The 17,561-nt window shown below is 47.6% G+C and overlaps 1 protein-coding gene across 1 annotated transcript; it reads left to right on the plus strand.

Moving 5' to 3' along the window:
• Positions 1-9,755: 9,755 nt before the first annotated feature.
• Positions 9,756-12,565, plus strand: Six6 (SIX homeobox 6). The gene is made up of 2 exons (XM_006992724.4): positions 9,756-10,820; positions 11,839-12,565. The coding sequence occupies exons 1-2, from the start codon at positions 10,249-10,251 to the stop codon at positions 12,005-12,007; spliced, it is 741 nt and encodes a 246-aa protein (XP_006992786.1). The 5' UTR covers positions 9,756-10,248; the 3' UTR covers positions 12,008-12,565.
• The last annotated feature ends 4,996 nt before the right edge of the window (positions 12,566-17,561 follow it).

The following is a 17,561-nucleotide window of genomic DNA, read 5'->3' on the forward strand; positions in this document are numbered from 1 at the left end:
GTCTTCTTTGGCACACAGCTTCTCTGTGATATTCTTGAGCAAACACTTCCTTGCAGAAGTGATGCTGACCATCATCCACGAAGCATGGCCTCCATGATGCTGGCCTCTTATTAATCAACCTATTTTTCAGCCTCAGCTAACCAGTATTGATGGTCCCAGTAAACATTTCACTTCTACAGATTCTTATCCTAAAATGTCCCATAAATGATCTTGATAGAGTCTTGGCTTCCCTCCGAAACTTCACGAGCCAGGTTTCCATCAACAGCATTGCTCTCAACCATTCTTATCTTCCACGCTCCCACAGGACAGCCTGTTAAGATTTCAGTCACAACCATAAGCATCTTGAGGGGAAAAGGGGGGGGTTATCTCATCTCACAGCTTACAGTTCATCATAAAGGGGAATCAGGGAAGAAACTGAGGTCAGAAACCTGGAGGCAGGAGTCGAGGCACAAGCTATGGAGTAGCGCTGCTTACTGGCTTGCTCAGCCTGTCTTCTTATCCAACTCAGGACCGCCTTCCTAGAAGTGACACTGGCGACCGTGATCTAGGCCTGCTCACATCAGTCACTAGTCCAGAAGATCTCTCACAGACTTGCCTGTAGGTCCATCTGATGGAGACGCTCTCTCAGTCGAGGTCTCCTCCTCTAAGATGACTCCAACTTGTGTCAAGTTGGCACAAAACCCACCAGTACAACCCCAAATCATGACGTATTTCAATTCTCATCTCTGCTTTTCCTATACAAGGAAACTTCAACATTTTACTGATGCATGTAAAAGAGTACTTGAACAGGGTGTGAGGATGGTCCAGAGGTGAAGGGCACTTGCTGCTCTTGCAGAGGCCTGGGGTTTGGTCCCAGCACCCACAAGAGGTGGCTCACGACCACTTCCAACTCTAGTTCCGGAGGATCTCTCATCCTCTTCCGGCCTCTGCAGGCACCTGCACACATGCACTACATACACAGACAAGCAGGCACACACATATATGTGTTGGGGGAAGTAAAGGAGAAAAGGACTTAGCCATTTGAGCCATGCCCAGGGGCACTCTTCTGATTCAAGTCCACAGTTTTGAGACATGTATTTTTCTGACATCTACTTGTTTTCCATATGGTGAGATCTTAACAGGAGAGTTCTTGCTTGAGTAATAGTTTTCACCCCTCTAATAAGAGGGGAAAGGAAAGGCTGAATAACCTAAAAGAGTTACAGCTGACAGGGCACATCACCAAACCCAAAGAAGCAGCTCACTGCTTTATATTAAATGACACAAATTATACTGAATAGCTAACTCAAAATTCTGTCATAAGATTCTTCTGACTCCTCAGTGATATATTAACAGAGATCAATTGCCTATATTATCATTTTTAAAAAGTGTAAGAGTTACTTAAACATTCCATATTTGAATAGAAAATACAAAGAGATGTGGAATCTTTTCTCATTTGTTTAATCCCAAGACATAAATCTAATACTTTAATTATTTTTTCATGCCTATTATTGTCCTAAAGAAAAGTAAACAATTTCAAATAATATGAAGAAATTAATGAAAATTCATCTTTGATTGGGCTCTTTCCAATCTTGATATGGAATAATTTGAAATGAAGTAAATAACTTATTTAAAAAATAATAAAGCTGGGGCTAGAGAGATGGCTCAACAGTTAAGAGCAGGGGCTGCTCTTCCAGAGGACCTGGGTTCAATTCCCAGCACCCACATGGCAGCTCACAACTGTCTGTAACTCCAGTTCCAAGGGACACCCATGGCAAAACACCAATGAAGGTAAAATAAAAATAAATAAAAATTTTAAAAATAATAAAGCCAAAAATGGTTTTCCTATTTCTAGATCAATCAATTGCAATATTCTATCTTTCCATTTACAAAAGCACTTGAGACTGGCGTGAACATCAAGTAACTGGTGTGTATGCTGGAAGGAAGAAGATTGCAAAGATGAATTCACTTCCTAATCCCCAGAATCTGTGATCTGACTTTATGTGCTAAGACAAGTGATTAAGTCAAAGATCTTATAAGGAGAAACACCCTAGATTACCCAGATGGTCCCTAATACAATCTTCTGGATCCTTATGAATTATGGGCAGAGTTCACACACACACACACACACACACACGCACGCACGCACGCACGCACGCACGCACGCACGCACAATGACTGTGATGTAAAGTTCAGAGCACAGACTAGAGAGATGCAGTTTCAAAAGAAGAAGGAGCAGCAGCCTAGAATCAGAAGAGGCATTCTTCTGAGCCTCTGCAAAGAAGATGACTCTGCCAACACTTTGATCACATGTGTGGCCCCCCAGACCTGGGAGAGAATACATTTCTGGGTTTTGGTACCATTCAGCTTTGAGACATGCTGTTACACCAACCACAGGAAACAAGCACAGTAAAGATCTAAGGAAATTCATGTAAGGCACTTGGAATGTTTTAGATTAGTTTATTGCAACGACAAGGACTGGGAAAGCCTACCTCAGAAGAGCCTATTGTTTTCAATGTTCCCAGGGGCTGAGAAGATGGCTCAGCGGTTAAGAGCATTTGTTGCATCAGACCTGTGTTCAATTCTCAGCACCCACACGGTGACCCAAAACCATCAGTAACTCCAGTTCCAGAGGATCCAACACCCTCCTCTGAAACTCCGTAGACACCAGGCATGCATGTGGTATGCATGCTTACATGTAGGCCAAGTACTCATATACATAAAATAAAGTAAATACATCTTTAAAGCAAAAAAAAAAAAAAAACCAAAGGACATTTCTAGGGACCCAAAGACAACACCAAAGGATGGTGAAATGAAGAACCAAGTGGAAAGTGAGACATCATGTAGACAACACTTGAGGCCCAGTTGCTAGATTAAGTCAATGGTTGGTCACAAAAGGGAAACTAATTCTTGTTGAAATGCATTTTGTCGGGCACTGAGCAAAGGCTAGTCATTCATATCTCTTTTAATCCTTGCAGTTCCCATCTAAGGAGTACTGCATTTGTTAGGTAAGAAAACTGGGACCCCAAAACATGTGGGTAATGCAATGGTATAAACTTCAAATATCTAAAGTCCCCCTGCATCTACTTCATGACTTCCGTGAATTTAGTCTAAGAAGCATCGCTGTCCTGAGACATCACTGTAGTGACTCTGTTCCTCATCTCCGAGACCCACTCCTTCGTCCCAGCTTCTTTCAGGAGTGAGCATTTTGTCTTTGTCTACCTTACAATTTAAGCTTAGTCTACTGAGCAGGTACTCAGCAGCGGAGGCTAGAGGACAGACAGATGGAAGGCTCACAGATCAGACCAAGTAGAAAAGAGAGAAAGCAGGGTATTAGTAAAAATAGTTAGCACTCATTAAGGAATAAGATAACGGAGAAGCACCAAAAAGGTTAATTTAGTTTTTTTTTTAAACTAAAGAAACAGAAAAGATACAGAAGAAAGTTTACTAAAGAAAGATAAAAAATAAATATGAGAAATTTCTGAAGTTCAGTTCAACCCCAGTGTTAATACCTGTTCTAATAAATTTTCTTATTTTTTTTTAAAACAGGAAAAAAGGAGAGCTTAAAATCTTGCAGTCTGAAGGGTCCAAAGGAGAAAAAAACTGCTGTTAAAGAAACACACACACATTTCTCTGCCTCTTATTTTTTTCAATTCTGTTCTCCCTGTCTGCCTGTATAATTCCCTGCCAGAGCTTTGCAGCTGGTCCTAGCGAGGCTTAAGCAGCCTCCTCTCTGGGTTTCCATTTAAAAATCTTTATTTCAATAGGTGGGCCTGAAGCATCTGCACTTCCAAAATTACCACACAACTGATCCAAAATGATTGAAACAAAATTGGTTTCAAAAATTGCCCCTAGGCTGAAAAGAAGATGAAGGCTAACATTTCAGACCTAAAGAAACACTTATCACAATTCTGAGGTCTGTAATCGACTTCTGTAGACGTAATAGAAAATGTTGACAGCTTGTTAATTATAGAAATGCTTGTGAGCATCACTGTTATTCTTTTGAAAGACCTGACAAAAGAGTTGAGAGTTTTTTCACTTAAACCCAGCCTTACAGCACCTCAAGCCCAGTCCCCTCTCCCCCTGAGGCCACACTCAGTTCCGTTTTCCTGTCAGCCAACAGTGTACTGACTCAGGGTGCCAGCCCCAAACTCCAGCAGTTTCCGGTCTCCAAAGAAGACAATGGAGACCCAAAGCCACATTTTGATTCAGGGACCCTTTGGGGTTTGCAAGTTACATCCAAGACAATTTAAATCTTCATGAGCCCTTTGAACTAGAGGGTTCCAAATGCTGAAGTCATAGCCACAGGAAATAGTACAGACCTTTACATGTGGAAGGTCAGTAAATACCCCTGTGTGGTTCAGATCTTCTGCCCCCCAACTCTGCTAGAATTAAACCCTTGAGTGAGAAGAGTAGGGTATGCAATGGATAGAATTTGAATGTTTGATTCCCCCGTCTGCCACTAATTAGATGCCTAAGGTGGGTAGTCCTTGGTCTCTGTAAAATGAAGACAGATTGATGACTATTGATGTCTGTCCTACCAATTGCCCAAAGACCACAACTCCATCATGTTAAAAAGAAAAACATCCTGTTCTCAGGTTCGTGGCTTGCTGGTATGACTACTGGTACCAACTACAGTAAATTTTAAGAAAAAAAAAAATAGATCCTAAGAACTGATTTTATTAACGTGGCCTACAAACACAATAAAATTAAAAGTATACCGAGTCCAAGCTTGGAGAGATGGCTCAGTGGTTAAGAGGACTCATGGCTCTTGCAAAGGACCCAGGTTCAGCTTCCAGCACCCATATGATAGCGGATAACCATGAGTAACTCCAGTTGCAGGGGCTCCAACATCCTCTCCTGACATCTTCAGGCACCAGGCGCACACTTGGTGCCCAGACATACACATAGGCAGAACACTCATACACATAAATAAAATACATAAATCTAACAAAACAAAACTGAACTGATTCCTTTGCAAACAACTCACCTCTGGGGTAAACAGAATTCTAGCCAGGCTTCATGCCTTATTTATATTGAAATCCTTTGGTGCTGGAGTTCTTAGCAACAAGGCTATTGGTGTTTATTGTCAGGGGCTGCTCTGCTCAAGTATTAAGATGTTGGCACCTCTGGCTCAGTCCCTAGATGGCAATTTTGACAATTGAAAATGTCTTTGGGTGTTGACAAATGTCTCCTGCAAGTAGGGGAAGGGAATGGTAAGATTGCCCTCGGCTGAGAACGGTCACTTTGAAGGTAAGGTGACATATAAGTGTATTTTTTATAATGCAATTTAAAAAAAAAGTGTTTTCTGCTAACCAAGGAGACTAACTCAGAGGAGGTAAGGTATTTATTAATGGTGTGTGTGTGTGTGTGTGTGTGTGTGTGTGTGTGTGTGTGTGTGTGTGTTTTCAGAGGTCAGAGGACAACTTGTAGGAATTGATTCTCTCCTTTCACTATGTGGAATCTGGGGATCTAACTCAGGTTGTCATACTTGGTGGCAAAAATTTTATCTAATGAGCCACTTTGATTTCCCATTATGAGTATTTTAGAAAGATATTGATCTTGGTCTTGAAAATGGTGAGAAAAAGAAAGAAATAATGTTAATGATAGTGGGGGAAATGTTAACTATAGTGTTAAATTATAACAGGGAGAGGAAATAATGTTCCAGTAGAGAACTACGAATTAATGATTCTTTTAGTCAATCAATTAACATCTTAGTACTGATAATAGTGTGTTTATAAGTCATAGGCCAGTCACATAGCTAAGTATTAATCCTTCAGATCCGTTGGTGCATAGTCCTAAATAAGCAATGAGATTGTGTGGTTAGTCCTGTACACTTTGAGGCCTGCCCTAAAGAAGCAGGAGAGAGATGTGTGCGCCTAAGATCATAGTTTATATTAGGGGGACCCTAGCTCGCCATGTACTCTCTGCTTAGATTCAAATTTTCATGCAAAGATCCTGAGTCCACCACAGATGAGAACTTAAAATGCAGTTGGATGGGCAGCACAATTTTTAAAAAGATCGCTACTCACTGCTTTAAAAATAGTACATTTACACATATATTATTCTCTACTTAAAAATCATAAGCAATTTTGCATCATTTAAAATGCCATTTAAACACCAGCTGGTGAATAATAACAACAAGATAATAATAAACACCCATCTCTGAAAATTAGACCAATAGTTTCATGGCAACATTTCTCTTGCATCGAGTTAAGGCTGCAATGCTGGGACAGCCCCAATCATTTCAAAGACAGCATTTGTTTGTTCTCAGGAGGAGGCAATAAAGGGCTCTGTCTGCTCCCTCTTTGTTACAAGGTGCGTCCTGAGAGAAGAAATGCCAAAATGTGTGGGAAATTACAGCAGCAACCTACCTTGGGAGCTGTTTGCTTTGCTTTGTTTTAGGACAGTGTGTATTTTAAAGTAGGATCTAGAATTCATTCCACAATCTGAAGAGCTGGACCACCAAAGACATCAACAGACACGCACGTCTACATGGACAGTCTCACTGGGAAATCAGAACTAAGTTAAGGAGTAAATGGAAGTTTTTAAATTCTCATACTGCCATTTAAAAGACTACGAAATACCTTTGGACACTTTGTAGATTTTTTTTTTTGCTATAAATGAGATATTTTTAAGTAATTATTTCTAAGTAAAAATATAAATCAGAGGTATGAACGATTAAAAGACAAAACAAACAAACAAAAACTCCAACAGCTTTTATTATCAGCATCAGGCTTTGAAAGGGGAAAGGAAGACAGACAAGACTCTCCAAAAGTCCACACGGACACACAAAAGACTGGAGCCTCATTGTCTTCCAGACTGACTCTCTCACACACAGCACAACGCCTTTATTAAGGAATTCAGATAGATTCAATTACTACATTCTTAAAGCCCCTGGCTATTCAAATGTGGCGAGGTGAGGGGGAAACACACCATTATTTCTTTCAGGCATTGCAGCTAGAAACAGGAGCAGGCAATGAAAAGCTAAGGTTGGAACTCAGTTAAAGTGTATTGACTTCTAAGCTCGGAGCTCCTCGGTCAGTGTGAGCTACTGTGAGCATCCGTCTTTCTACCCTAGAAGGAAAAAAACAAAACAACAAAAAACCGTTAAGTGCTCCCTGTGTACACAGACGTGCGGTACTCTCTAAATCTGAAGTTATAATCTGCGCTGGAGCATTACCTCTACGTATTTTTCTCCACACCCCGCCTCCAAACTAAAACTGACAGCGAGCAGAATCCACATCTCTGGATTCTTGGCCAGAACTGAGCGCTGGCGGGTCTCCCTTGTAAAGCGTAGGGGCAGAAAGCACCCCCAACAGTGTTGAGGCCACAAATTAGATAATGAAGTGGGGAGTGAAGGGGGCATCACTAGAGGGTTGTCACGACGCCCCCACGTTGGTTTGTTTGTTAACCTTTCTTTCCTTAAAATGAAGAAAAACCACCCTGAAGGTACAGCTTTCTGCCTGGCTAACGCGAACTGAGCTGTGAGAGCTTGCAGGTGGGGTGAAGGCTGCATTTTGCACAACTGAGTCATTTCTAAGAAGCCCACGAAGCGCCCCCCCCTTTTGGATGGAGACTTAGCCCACTCATCTCTTCCAGTTTTTCTCCAGGTGAAGCTGAACAAAGGCGATTCCAGGGGACCATTTATTTCTTTTGAGTTAACAAAATTAAGTCCCTGACGATGGCCGAAGAACTATCTCCCACCCCAGAGCTCAACCTCCAGGGCCCTCCTGTTGGGTAACGAGGCACCTGCCTAGCACTGACTGACTGCACCTCCTGGGAGTCTTTCCGCTGCCAGCCCCGATGCTGAGCCCCAACTTCCCGCTGGGACCCCAAACACGCATAGGCCAAAATGTCCTTTTATCTCACGTTTATGGAACTGTTGTTCAAGAAGTGGGCAGTGGGATAAATATTAGCATTTCCCGGATGGAGCGTCTTGACTCGGAAAATTAAAACCGATCCTTGCAAAGGTTAAAGGCAAAAGGTGAGCGAGTGCGAGTGGTCCCTGGCCCGCAACCTGCAGCTTTTAAACTTTGTGCGCTGACTCAAGAGTGCTGGGCGGAGGCACTGGCCTTGCGGCCCCGAGGGCCTGCACTGGGCCTGGGAGAGCAGCTGTAGGTCCCGGGAGAACCTCAGCCTAGTTTCCAAGATCCGGGACAGAGGTGAAGCCATTCTGGCACGGTGTGAAAAGAGAAAAGGCCACGCACGCCGGAGCTCGGGCATGCTTTCCTTCCCTGGCCAGAGGGGAAACCTCTGTTTTTCCGCAGCCCTGCTCGATCTCTGCTTTGTCTTCAAAGGTCCCCGGGGCGTTTATCTGCGCCATGGATTCACCTCCTCAAGGGTTCTAGGACCCCTGTATGCGACATTTCTCACTAAAATTTGTCCCTGGAGCTGATTCAGAAGTCGCTCCCAGGCAGAGAAGGTCTGTGCTTTGTCACTGGCCCCATCGGCCTCCTCACTTTGCCCCTGCTCTGTCTCACGGTTGAGGCGGCTGGCCATCTCACAGAAATGATGTAAATGGTTGCGGGGCTTTTCCCGCCCCTTCCCCTCTGCGGCTTTTTTTTTTTTTTCCGAGTGAACTGTGAAGATCTGTGAAAATAATATCAGGGGTTTCCGTCAGAACGAGCTTTACCCTGCACTGAGGCGTGTGTGATCTGACCCGACACATCCAACCATCTGTGCTATCTATCTGCCTTCTGATGTACTCAGGCTGTACAAGCCGCACACAAAGTGTGTTTGATACTAAAGCAAAGACAGCCAGGCCCAGTCCAGTTCGGTGGTGAACCTTGTCAGGGGTCCTGGTTTCTTGGGACGCCTTCACCCAGTATTTCCTTTCTACCGAAGAAGCCTCATCAATGGCCCACATGAGATCGTGGTTCCCTTGAGGGAAGCCACAGAAAGCGGTATGATGTGGATGTCAATTGGGAATCAATAGATGTTGCCAATTCAATCTATTGGCCAGAAGGCAGGGTGCCAAAAAGGCCCGTGCTCTCTGCGGGAGGGGGGTCAGTGCCCCGCGGATCTGACCCCTCTACCTCGCCACCTTAACACACGGTGTAGTGGAGCACACCGCCCTCCTCCCCCTCCACCACCCCCATTCTACTGTCACTAACTGCTTCTGATCTAAAAAGCCAAGATTTCTGCCTCTACCCCAGGAATTGTATGTTCTAACGCTGGGCAGAGGCAAAACCAGCCTGCCACGAGAGAACCTATGTTAAAAGAAAAAAAATCCTTGAAAGCAGGCTTTTAAGTTGCTGTCCTGACCCATGGATGACTTCTCACTCTAGATACGGCTGGTGCACATTTGTTCAGGATCGCTGAACTGGAGAGGGGAACTATGAAGTATGACTTTATTTGGGTCAGAAGCCCCACCAGCCCGCCTTTCTTGCTGTTAGACTCCGTGGCTAGCACCTGGTTATCAAGTGTGTGTCCTTGCCGCTGCGGTCTAAAACAGTTTCAGGAGTCTCTGAAGGGGGTGGAAGTTAGAGTCCAAACTGACCTCTTCTACAGATCCCTGGTCCTGTTCCTTCTGTTTCCACGCCTGCTTCCCACGCAGCTGCTTTTGCAGGAGACAGAGAGGAATGGGTGCCTGGGGGCGGGGGGGGGGCGGTAAAATAAAATGAAATAAAAGCAAGATACACTTCCCTCCCTGTCCCCTTGGTGCGCACGCTCCCCGCGGGGTTTGCCGCTTCGCTACGATTAAACTTGAGAGTTCTCGGAGGGTTTGTCTTTCCCCAGTCGCCTTTGTCCTCTGAAGTCCTTTCGACCCAGGCATTGCGTGGGCCCCCAAAGTGAATTCCTGCAGCGTCCTGCCTCCCGGGTGGGAAAACAGGAGGGCGGAGCCGGGGAGGAGGAGCTGGGAGGGTGAAACGCTGCGGTTTCCGTGTGTTCCAGCCACTCCTACCTCTTTTTCATCCTTGGAGTCCGGCAAAACCTTGAGCAGTCTCCAGGCAAACCGCGGGCGCTGTCGAGTCTGGGGAGGTGCTGAAATGGCCGGGGCGCGCTAGTGGCTGCCTTGATTGGCAGAGCTGCCCGGTGACTGACAGGGGGTCTCCATGGCGCCGGCGTCTCCAATCCGCCCACCCCAGTAGCGGCGCGGACTAGCTCACTGGCGTGCCCAAGCGGAGCAAGCGCAGCCGAACTCAACCCACGGCTCTTTCCCGGCGGGAAGGCTTCCCCCCTTCCCCGACTCTGTAGCCCCCCAGCCGCACCCCGATCGGCCTGCGGGCATCTGCTGCGCATCCTGCTCGGGGCGTCCGCACAGCCTCGATGTTCCAGCTGCCCATCTTGAATTTCAGCCCCCAGCAAGTGGCCGGGGTATGCGAGACCCTGGAGGAAAGCGGCGATGTGGAGCGCCTGGGTCGCTTCCTGTGGTCGCTGCCCGTGGCCCCGGCGGCCTGTGAGGCCCTCAACAAGAACGAGTCGGTGCTGCGCGCGAGAGCCATAGTGGCCTTCCACGGTGGCAACTACCGCGAGCTCTACCATATCCTGGAAAACCATAAGTTTACGAAGGAATCGCACGCCAAGCTGCAGGCGCTGTGGCTGGAGGCGCATTACCAGGAGGCGGAGAAGCTGCGTGGCCGGCCCCTGGGGCCGGTAGACAAGTACCGGGTAAGGAAGAAGTTCCCGCTGCCCAGGACCATTTGGGATGGCGAACAGAAGACGCACTGCTTCAAGGAGCGCACGCGGCACCTGCTTCGAGAGTGGTACCTTCAGGACCCGTATCCCAACCCCAGCAAAAAGCGCGAGCTCGCCCAGGCGACTGGACTGACCCCCACGCAGGTGGGCAACTGGTTCAAAAACCGCCGACAAAGGGATCGGGCGGCGGCAGCCAAAAACAGGTCAGTAGTACCTAGAGGCCTCCGGGCTCGGTGCCCACCGGGATGGGCAGGACAAGGCATTCCGGGCGGGAGGCGCACATACCTGGTGCCTGGATTCAGCGGGAGATGGGGGTGCCATCTGTCTTGGGTTTAGGAGACCACTGTGTTCTGGACTCCAGTGCAGGCTCCTGGCTCCCCACTATCTCTCTGGTTTTGGGGATTTGGGGTCACTGTGGCAGCTGGTGTGGGTCACCAAACCAAGGTGTCACTGGAGTTGGGGCATGGGGGGGGGGGGAGAGAAAGATTGCAAGCCTAGAATCAATTAGAAATCCAAAGGCCCAAAGCTAATTCATGCTAGCGTGGCCCCAGACTCTTATCAAGTGAAGCCTATTTAGTTAGCTTCATTTTTTTAAAGCCCGGCTGCATCCTCCCCTGGTGCTCTGGAAAGGTTTCAGTTTTCGAGGGTCTCAGGTTCTAAGAAGCAGAAAGACAGGTATCCCCCATCTCAAACCGGCCATCCTTGCCTCAAACCGAGCAAGCTAGTCGGCCTATGCTTTCCATTCTCCAGCGCCGTGGATCTTGCATCCCAGGCCCAAACTCTCCGGGTAACCTCCAGGCGGCGATTTTTGACTTTAGCTGGAATAGATCAGATTCGGGGGGTACCACCTCAGGCATGAGCCCTGGACAGATGTACTACTAGGAAAGGAATCCCGGGTACCGGAGGCTTTTCTGTCCCGCTTTGCTTTTTCTGACAGTCCTCTCCAGTAAATCTCCCAACGGTGGGTGACAGCTGAGAAAAATTCAGGGAGGCTAAGGAGGAATTCATGGTGAGCCAAGAAAGGGCATGAGGCAATTGGAGGGTTCTGCAGAAGGGCGGCTGTGCATCGGTCCAAATTCCGTAGCCTCACCTTCCTCACCTAGTCAAGGTCTGAGAAAGTGTAGTCTTGACGCGGAGCTGGGGGGAGGCTGGTCAGAGAAAAGGGGGACGACGTCGCTGCTTGGTTTCTTGCTGTGACCCTGTCCCTTCCTTCCTCCCTAGACTCCAGCAGCAGGTTCTGTCGCAGGGCTCCGGGCGGGTGCTACGTTCGGAGGCTGAGGGCGCGCCAGAGGTGTTGGGCGTCGCCTCCAGCCCCGCCGCTAGTCTGTCCAGCAAGGCAGCCACTTCGGCCATCTCCATCACGTCCAGCGACAGCGAATGCGACATCTGAGCTGCCCACACTCATCATGCTTAGAAACAGAATCCAGTGTAAAAACGAGATACACAACATAAAAGGAGAGAGGATGAGACCAGCAAACGTAGCCTACACTCGCTGGTAGAAGCCCGGTGGCCAGGGACCCGCGGGCCTAGGTGGCCCGATCTGCTCCACTGCCAGCCGGCTCTCCTAGCGCTTGTCCATCGCGACTCAGGGGCCCGCGGTAAGGCCTGACCCAACGCCACTTCTCTTCGCTTTGGTTTTTTCTGAAGAATCTGGCTGCAAAGACCTCTTTGGGACGGAACTGCACGCTGAGCGTTTGCCCGCGAGTCTCCTGTGGGTATTTCATGTCGAAAGGACACTGTTATATATGTATAACTTTTGCTTTGAAGGTTTTTTTAAAAAACAAAACAAAACATATATATGCTGTTTATTTACTTATTTAAAAGACTTCCACGATAGGTTTCTCTGTAGCTTGGGGGAACTTTGCTGTTCGAAACGAGCAAGCTCAACGCATTCTGTGTGGAGAAGCCAAATAATAAAACAACTTGGTGGGTAACCTTTCTTAATTAAGGGAGCAACCATCTCAGATTTTTTTTTTTAAATCACTCTTATTGCCTTTACCAGGTATGGAGGGTAGAATCTTATCCAAACAGTCTCATTAACTTCTCTATAACCTTTGATATCTCTCAGTATGTATTTTTAAACAGCCATTGATAGATTGCTAACTACCTGCTACACTGAATTGTATATATGCATGTATATGTATACATGTATGTATCCATGGACGCATACACATTACCACATTAAACCTAGAATTTGCAACAGGAGCATGCCGTCTATGGCAGCGCTTTACATTCACCACAAAAGTGATCAAGGTTTGTGCACCTACTCATCCTTAGGAAGTGGCAGCGATTTTTAAGGGCAATTTGGGAAGACAAATTCTAGACTTGGGCAATGAGTCTTACTTTACAAAAATGCAAAGACACGAGAACTTGATAATTTAAAAAAGCATTTCCATTTCTTTAGAGGCTCTCTCCCATTCAGAAGCAGTGGGCACTCGTGATCATTCCTGGTAAGCATATAGTGCATGTAGAATTGAGCTTTTATTAAGAAAAAAAATTAGGAGAGGTTGTCAGCAACTACATTAGCAGCTTCCTGCCTCAGAAGTGGGTTTTAGTCAAGTAAATAATTTTCAACAAAAGAAATACTAAGATAGGAGACAGTATGCAAAGGTTATATATTGACCATAAAGCAAGGCCACAGAGAAATGACAGGCATTTTCTAAATCAACGCTCTACATTAATATGCAACAATTTATCAAGAACGTCATTGTCTTGGGAAGAGCCTCAGTTAAAATATAAAATACACTTAGCATGTAATTGTTCTTCCTGCATACAGACATGTAACACACACACAAAAAAAATCTACCACCTTTTTGCTAAGAAAGTAAATGATATCCAGATTATCTAAGATTTTGTTTTTCCTAGTGAAATGGATTTCATATTACAAAATCTGACATTTATCTTTAAATCACTTGGACTGGACTTCTCACCCAGTTGGGGTCCTCTTAATTCACCCCTCTGTTCTTAGAAGGTGCTCCGTGGGTCAGATGCCTGCTAACATTTCTGAAGGCAAAACATGCTAGAGTACCAAACACGTGAAGACTGGAGTCCAGGAAGACAATAGCCGGGCAGCCAGATGGCAATTGGAAGCCCAGGACACGAGTAAGGGTTGATTTTTGTTTGTTTCTGTGTCACTTAAACTGATTTGGCTGCTTTGGGCTTTATGAATAGGTCATCTCTGTGTGCAATGCTCCTTATCCAGAAAATTCTTGAAAATTGAAACTCTCATAGCGAAAGGGCACTAGATGGACAGATACAGAGAGCTTTTGTGATCAAATAGGTAATTCCCAAATCAAACAAACGCCCTTCTGTGGCCCGTGAAAGATTTCCGTGGTAAAGCTCCCTCATTTGATTCCTAAAGCCTCTGGTAGTTCTTGGGATGACAAGGGGCGGTCTGGGGCTCCAGAGACAGAAGAAGAAGAAGAAAAAAAAAAGGCAGCAAGGTGAAAATTTTAAGAACATGTTCACTTTCTAGGTCATGTGAGTGCTAGGGACCTGAAATTGTCTCCTTAATTTTGCAGCCTTGGTTGTTGGCAGTGGTGCGCCTCTAATCCCAGCACTTCCGAGGCAGAGGCTGGCAGAGCTCTGTATGTTTGAGGTCCTCCTGGTCCACATAGTGAGTTCCAGGCTAGGCATGGCTACACAGTGAGCCTGTTTCAATAACAATGACAACAATTTGCACCCTAGCGTCTCTTGCCTCACCCGAGTCTAGAATCAACCCAACAGGATTGCACTTCAATCTTATGATCCAGCTCCACCTCATTTCAGCAATGGGGTGATCCAGAATCAACACTTGGAGAAATGGATCGGCAAATTTTAGCTTTCATTTTTATGAGCTCAGGTCGGGATGGGGGTGGGGGTGGCGGAGAACTAGTTAGTGAAATGATGTAGAAGAATTTGAGATTCTAAAAATACCAACCGACTTGCCAGTACAAAGGAGGACTGAGAATATCCGCTCTGTGCTCTCCAGAAAACAGTGTAACACTTGGAGGAACTAAGCTTTCTCTGTACAAAGTAATTTTTAATGATAGTTGCAGAAAATTAGAAGGCCTAACCGTGAAGGATTTCTTTTTCTTTTTCTTTTTCCCCCTATCTGCCTTGGTGAAGGCTTTTAAAGAAGATATACTGTTTACCTAAATTAACAAGCTGCCCAAGAATTATGTTTAAAGTAGCTATGATGCTTCAGTGCCACAGAGATTTATTCACCTAATTTCATGTTGAAATCTTAGGGCGGTAACATTGTTTGAAGGATGTTTTTGTGTGTTTACCTGAAATCTGGTGACACTTAATTGCTTTGTGATTAATCAATTCTTCAGATGACCCTAGATTGGAAATTAGCCCAGATCTTCACACAGCGACTTATTCAATCACCCGAATCCGCTCATAAACGTGCATTATAAGGATTTTCCATAACATTTTTTAAAAATCAACTTCATCCTGGCCTGGAGAGTGTTAACCTCCCGGCAGCCGGAAGGCTCCACGAGGTTCTGAATTGAGGGCACTGTCCACACATACAGCATGTTTCCTTTCTTCAATCCCCGTCACGATTTCCTCAAAAGCAATTAGTGCAGCACGGACGAAAAAAAGCCTTTTTACATTTCCACAGACCTGACCAAAGCCTGGATTTTTACCTCAGCCTCAACTCGGCTCTCCCTTGGCTTCTCCAACCACCCCGAGTTCCATCCCAAAACGCTCCCCACGGGCCTCTGCGCCCCTTGTCTCCCCCTATAGCCACTTGTCCGCGGCCACCCCAGCGCGCCCCCCTCACTCCCCACACCGGTTTGTTTATAAAAATCCGGAGGGAGGAGGGGAGGGGAGCCCAGGCTGGGGGGTGGGGTGGGGGAGGGCTTGCTCTTTGTTTACATTAAACAAATGACAGGCGGAGAGCTCCTGCAAAGTCTTCCTTGACCTCGTTCTCTCCCTCCAATTTTCACAAAAAGGAAGAAAATACTGTATCCGAAGCGGCGCTGAATGGGGCGGGCGGGCGGAGGGGAGCCACAGCTTCTGCCTCTATTCAGCCGGGGACCCCAGCGCGGCCGATTTCCGCTCCCATTGTGCGGCGGGCGCCGGGGACCGGGGGTCCGCGGGGTGGCCCGCGGGGCTGTCAGGCGGCTCAGCGTAATCAGGGCTAATGACAGCGGCCGGGGGCCCCGCGGGACAAAGCGCGGGGCCGCTGGGCTTTGTCGGCCTGAATGGCTAATGGCTTTGCCCGCGGGCTGCGAGGGGGCGGCGGCGAGGGGAGACCGGGTCATTGTCCCCGCGCTGGCCCGGGCGCGTCCCCCGGAGCTCGGCGCGCCGCCGTGAGGCCCCCCGCAGGCCTGCTGCACCTCGGGTGGCGGGCGCCTGGGTTCCCGAGACCCGGCGGCCCGGTCCTTCCTCCCGGCTCGGCCTGCAGATCTGTGCGGAGACTCCACGCCGCCCGCACCCACCTTTTGCGCCCGGCGCCCTGCGGGGGGGATCGCCCGGACGGAGGCCTCGAGCGGCTTCTGCAGCGCTCGGCGAGCTCGGGGACAGAACCCTCCCCAAACTTGGGGACCGAGTGAAACGAAACCCAGGTGAGAGCCGAGGCTCCAAGGCCCGCCGCAGCCCGCGCAGGAGCGTGCCCTCCGGCGGGTCCCTGACCGCGCTGCGCTCCCGGGGTGCAGACGCGGGGCCTTCCAGCAAATCTGGGCCTCTCCGGAGGCTACAGCGAGTGAGGCCTGAGCTGAGCTGGTCGAGCCTGGGCCTCTGGATGCCATGGTTCGGGACTCACGGGAGTCGGATTTGCAGATGCTAGGGCTGGGAAAGGGCTCCGCTTAGGGCGCAGGGAGAGGGAGCGGGTGCGATCACCCAACGTGCGGGATAACCCACGGTTACGCCTAGCAGAATACGGGACACACGCCCTTCTTTAGGAAACTGCTACTCCCCCAGGCTCGATCCTGCCTTGCATTTCATCCCCAGACATTTTAGGGGTACTCTACCTTGAGACAACCAACTGGTTTCGTTTTCCATTCCCCTCCATTTCCCAAACCAAAGGGTTGTGAGCCACATCCCAGAGTGGCACACGTAGTTGAGAGGCCGCTTACCCCATCACACGGTCCCTAAGGTTAGGTGGTTTGTCTGCCCGGATGCTACCCCATACCTGGACTGCTAATCAGTCAACCAGGCTCACAGGACCCCTTCGAAATCTTTGGAGTCAGCTGGAGCTTTTGTGCTTATAATGTTTTTAAGCCTTCATTTCATTTATTTGTGTAATTCCTTTCCCTTTTCAGAGGAGAATGGAAGCCCCTTAAGGGCAAGGCTTGACTCTTAGTCCTCTTTGTTCTCCCAGAGTCTACCCTGAGCAATAGGTGTTCAGTAAATATTTAAAAAACACCTCACGAATTACTGTATCTTCCTTGAACCCAGTCTGTTCTACACGGTTCTCCATAGGAATGCATTTGAACAAGCAGAGGTGACTGGAACGAGCTGGACCCCAAGCTCATCTACTTCTCTGGGCTTGGATGTTGGCTATTACTTGTCAGGTCCCTGGAATGACTTCGAGTGGTCTCTTCATCCGCTTTTTCGGAATTTTATGGCTTGGGGCTCATAACATGAAAACCATCTTCACACACAACACATTTTCGCAAGCAGTAAGACTTAGGTTCCAAAATTTCTTGACCGTTATACTTCCTGAACCTGCCAAGACATTTTCTGATATTTTTGTAAATACTAGGATGACAGAACCCACTATCTGATAACTGCTGCGCTTTGAATGTTGTGTCCCTCCGCGTCTCCCCAGCGCAACTGCACTGATGGGTAGGACCTTTAGGAAGCGCTTGAGTAAATGTGTGCTCCGGGGCGTTTGTTACAGGGAGAGATCTCTCTCCTGCGCCAGCGATCAGAAGTGAGCTCTCAGCTTCTGCTCCAATGCCATGACTGCGGGCTCCTGGTCATGCTCCCCGCCATGATGGACTGTAACCCTC

This window comes from Peromyscus maniculatus, chromosome 14 (assembly GCF_049852395.1).
Source record: "Peromyscus maniculatus bairdii isolate BWxNUB_F1_BW_parent chromosome 14, HU_Pman_BW_mat_3.1, whole genome shotgun sequence".
In the NCBI taxonomy this organism is placed as follows: domain Eukaryota; kingdom Metazoa; phylum Chordata; class Mammalia; order Rodentia; family Cricetidae; genus Peromyscus; species Peromyscus maniculatus.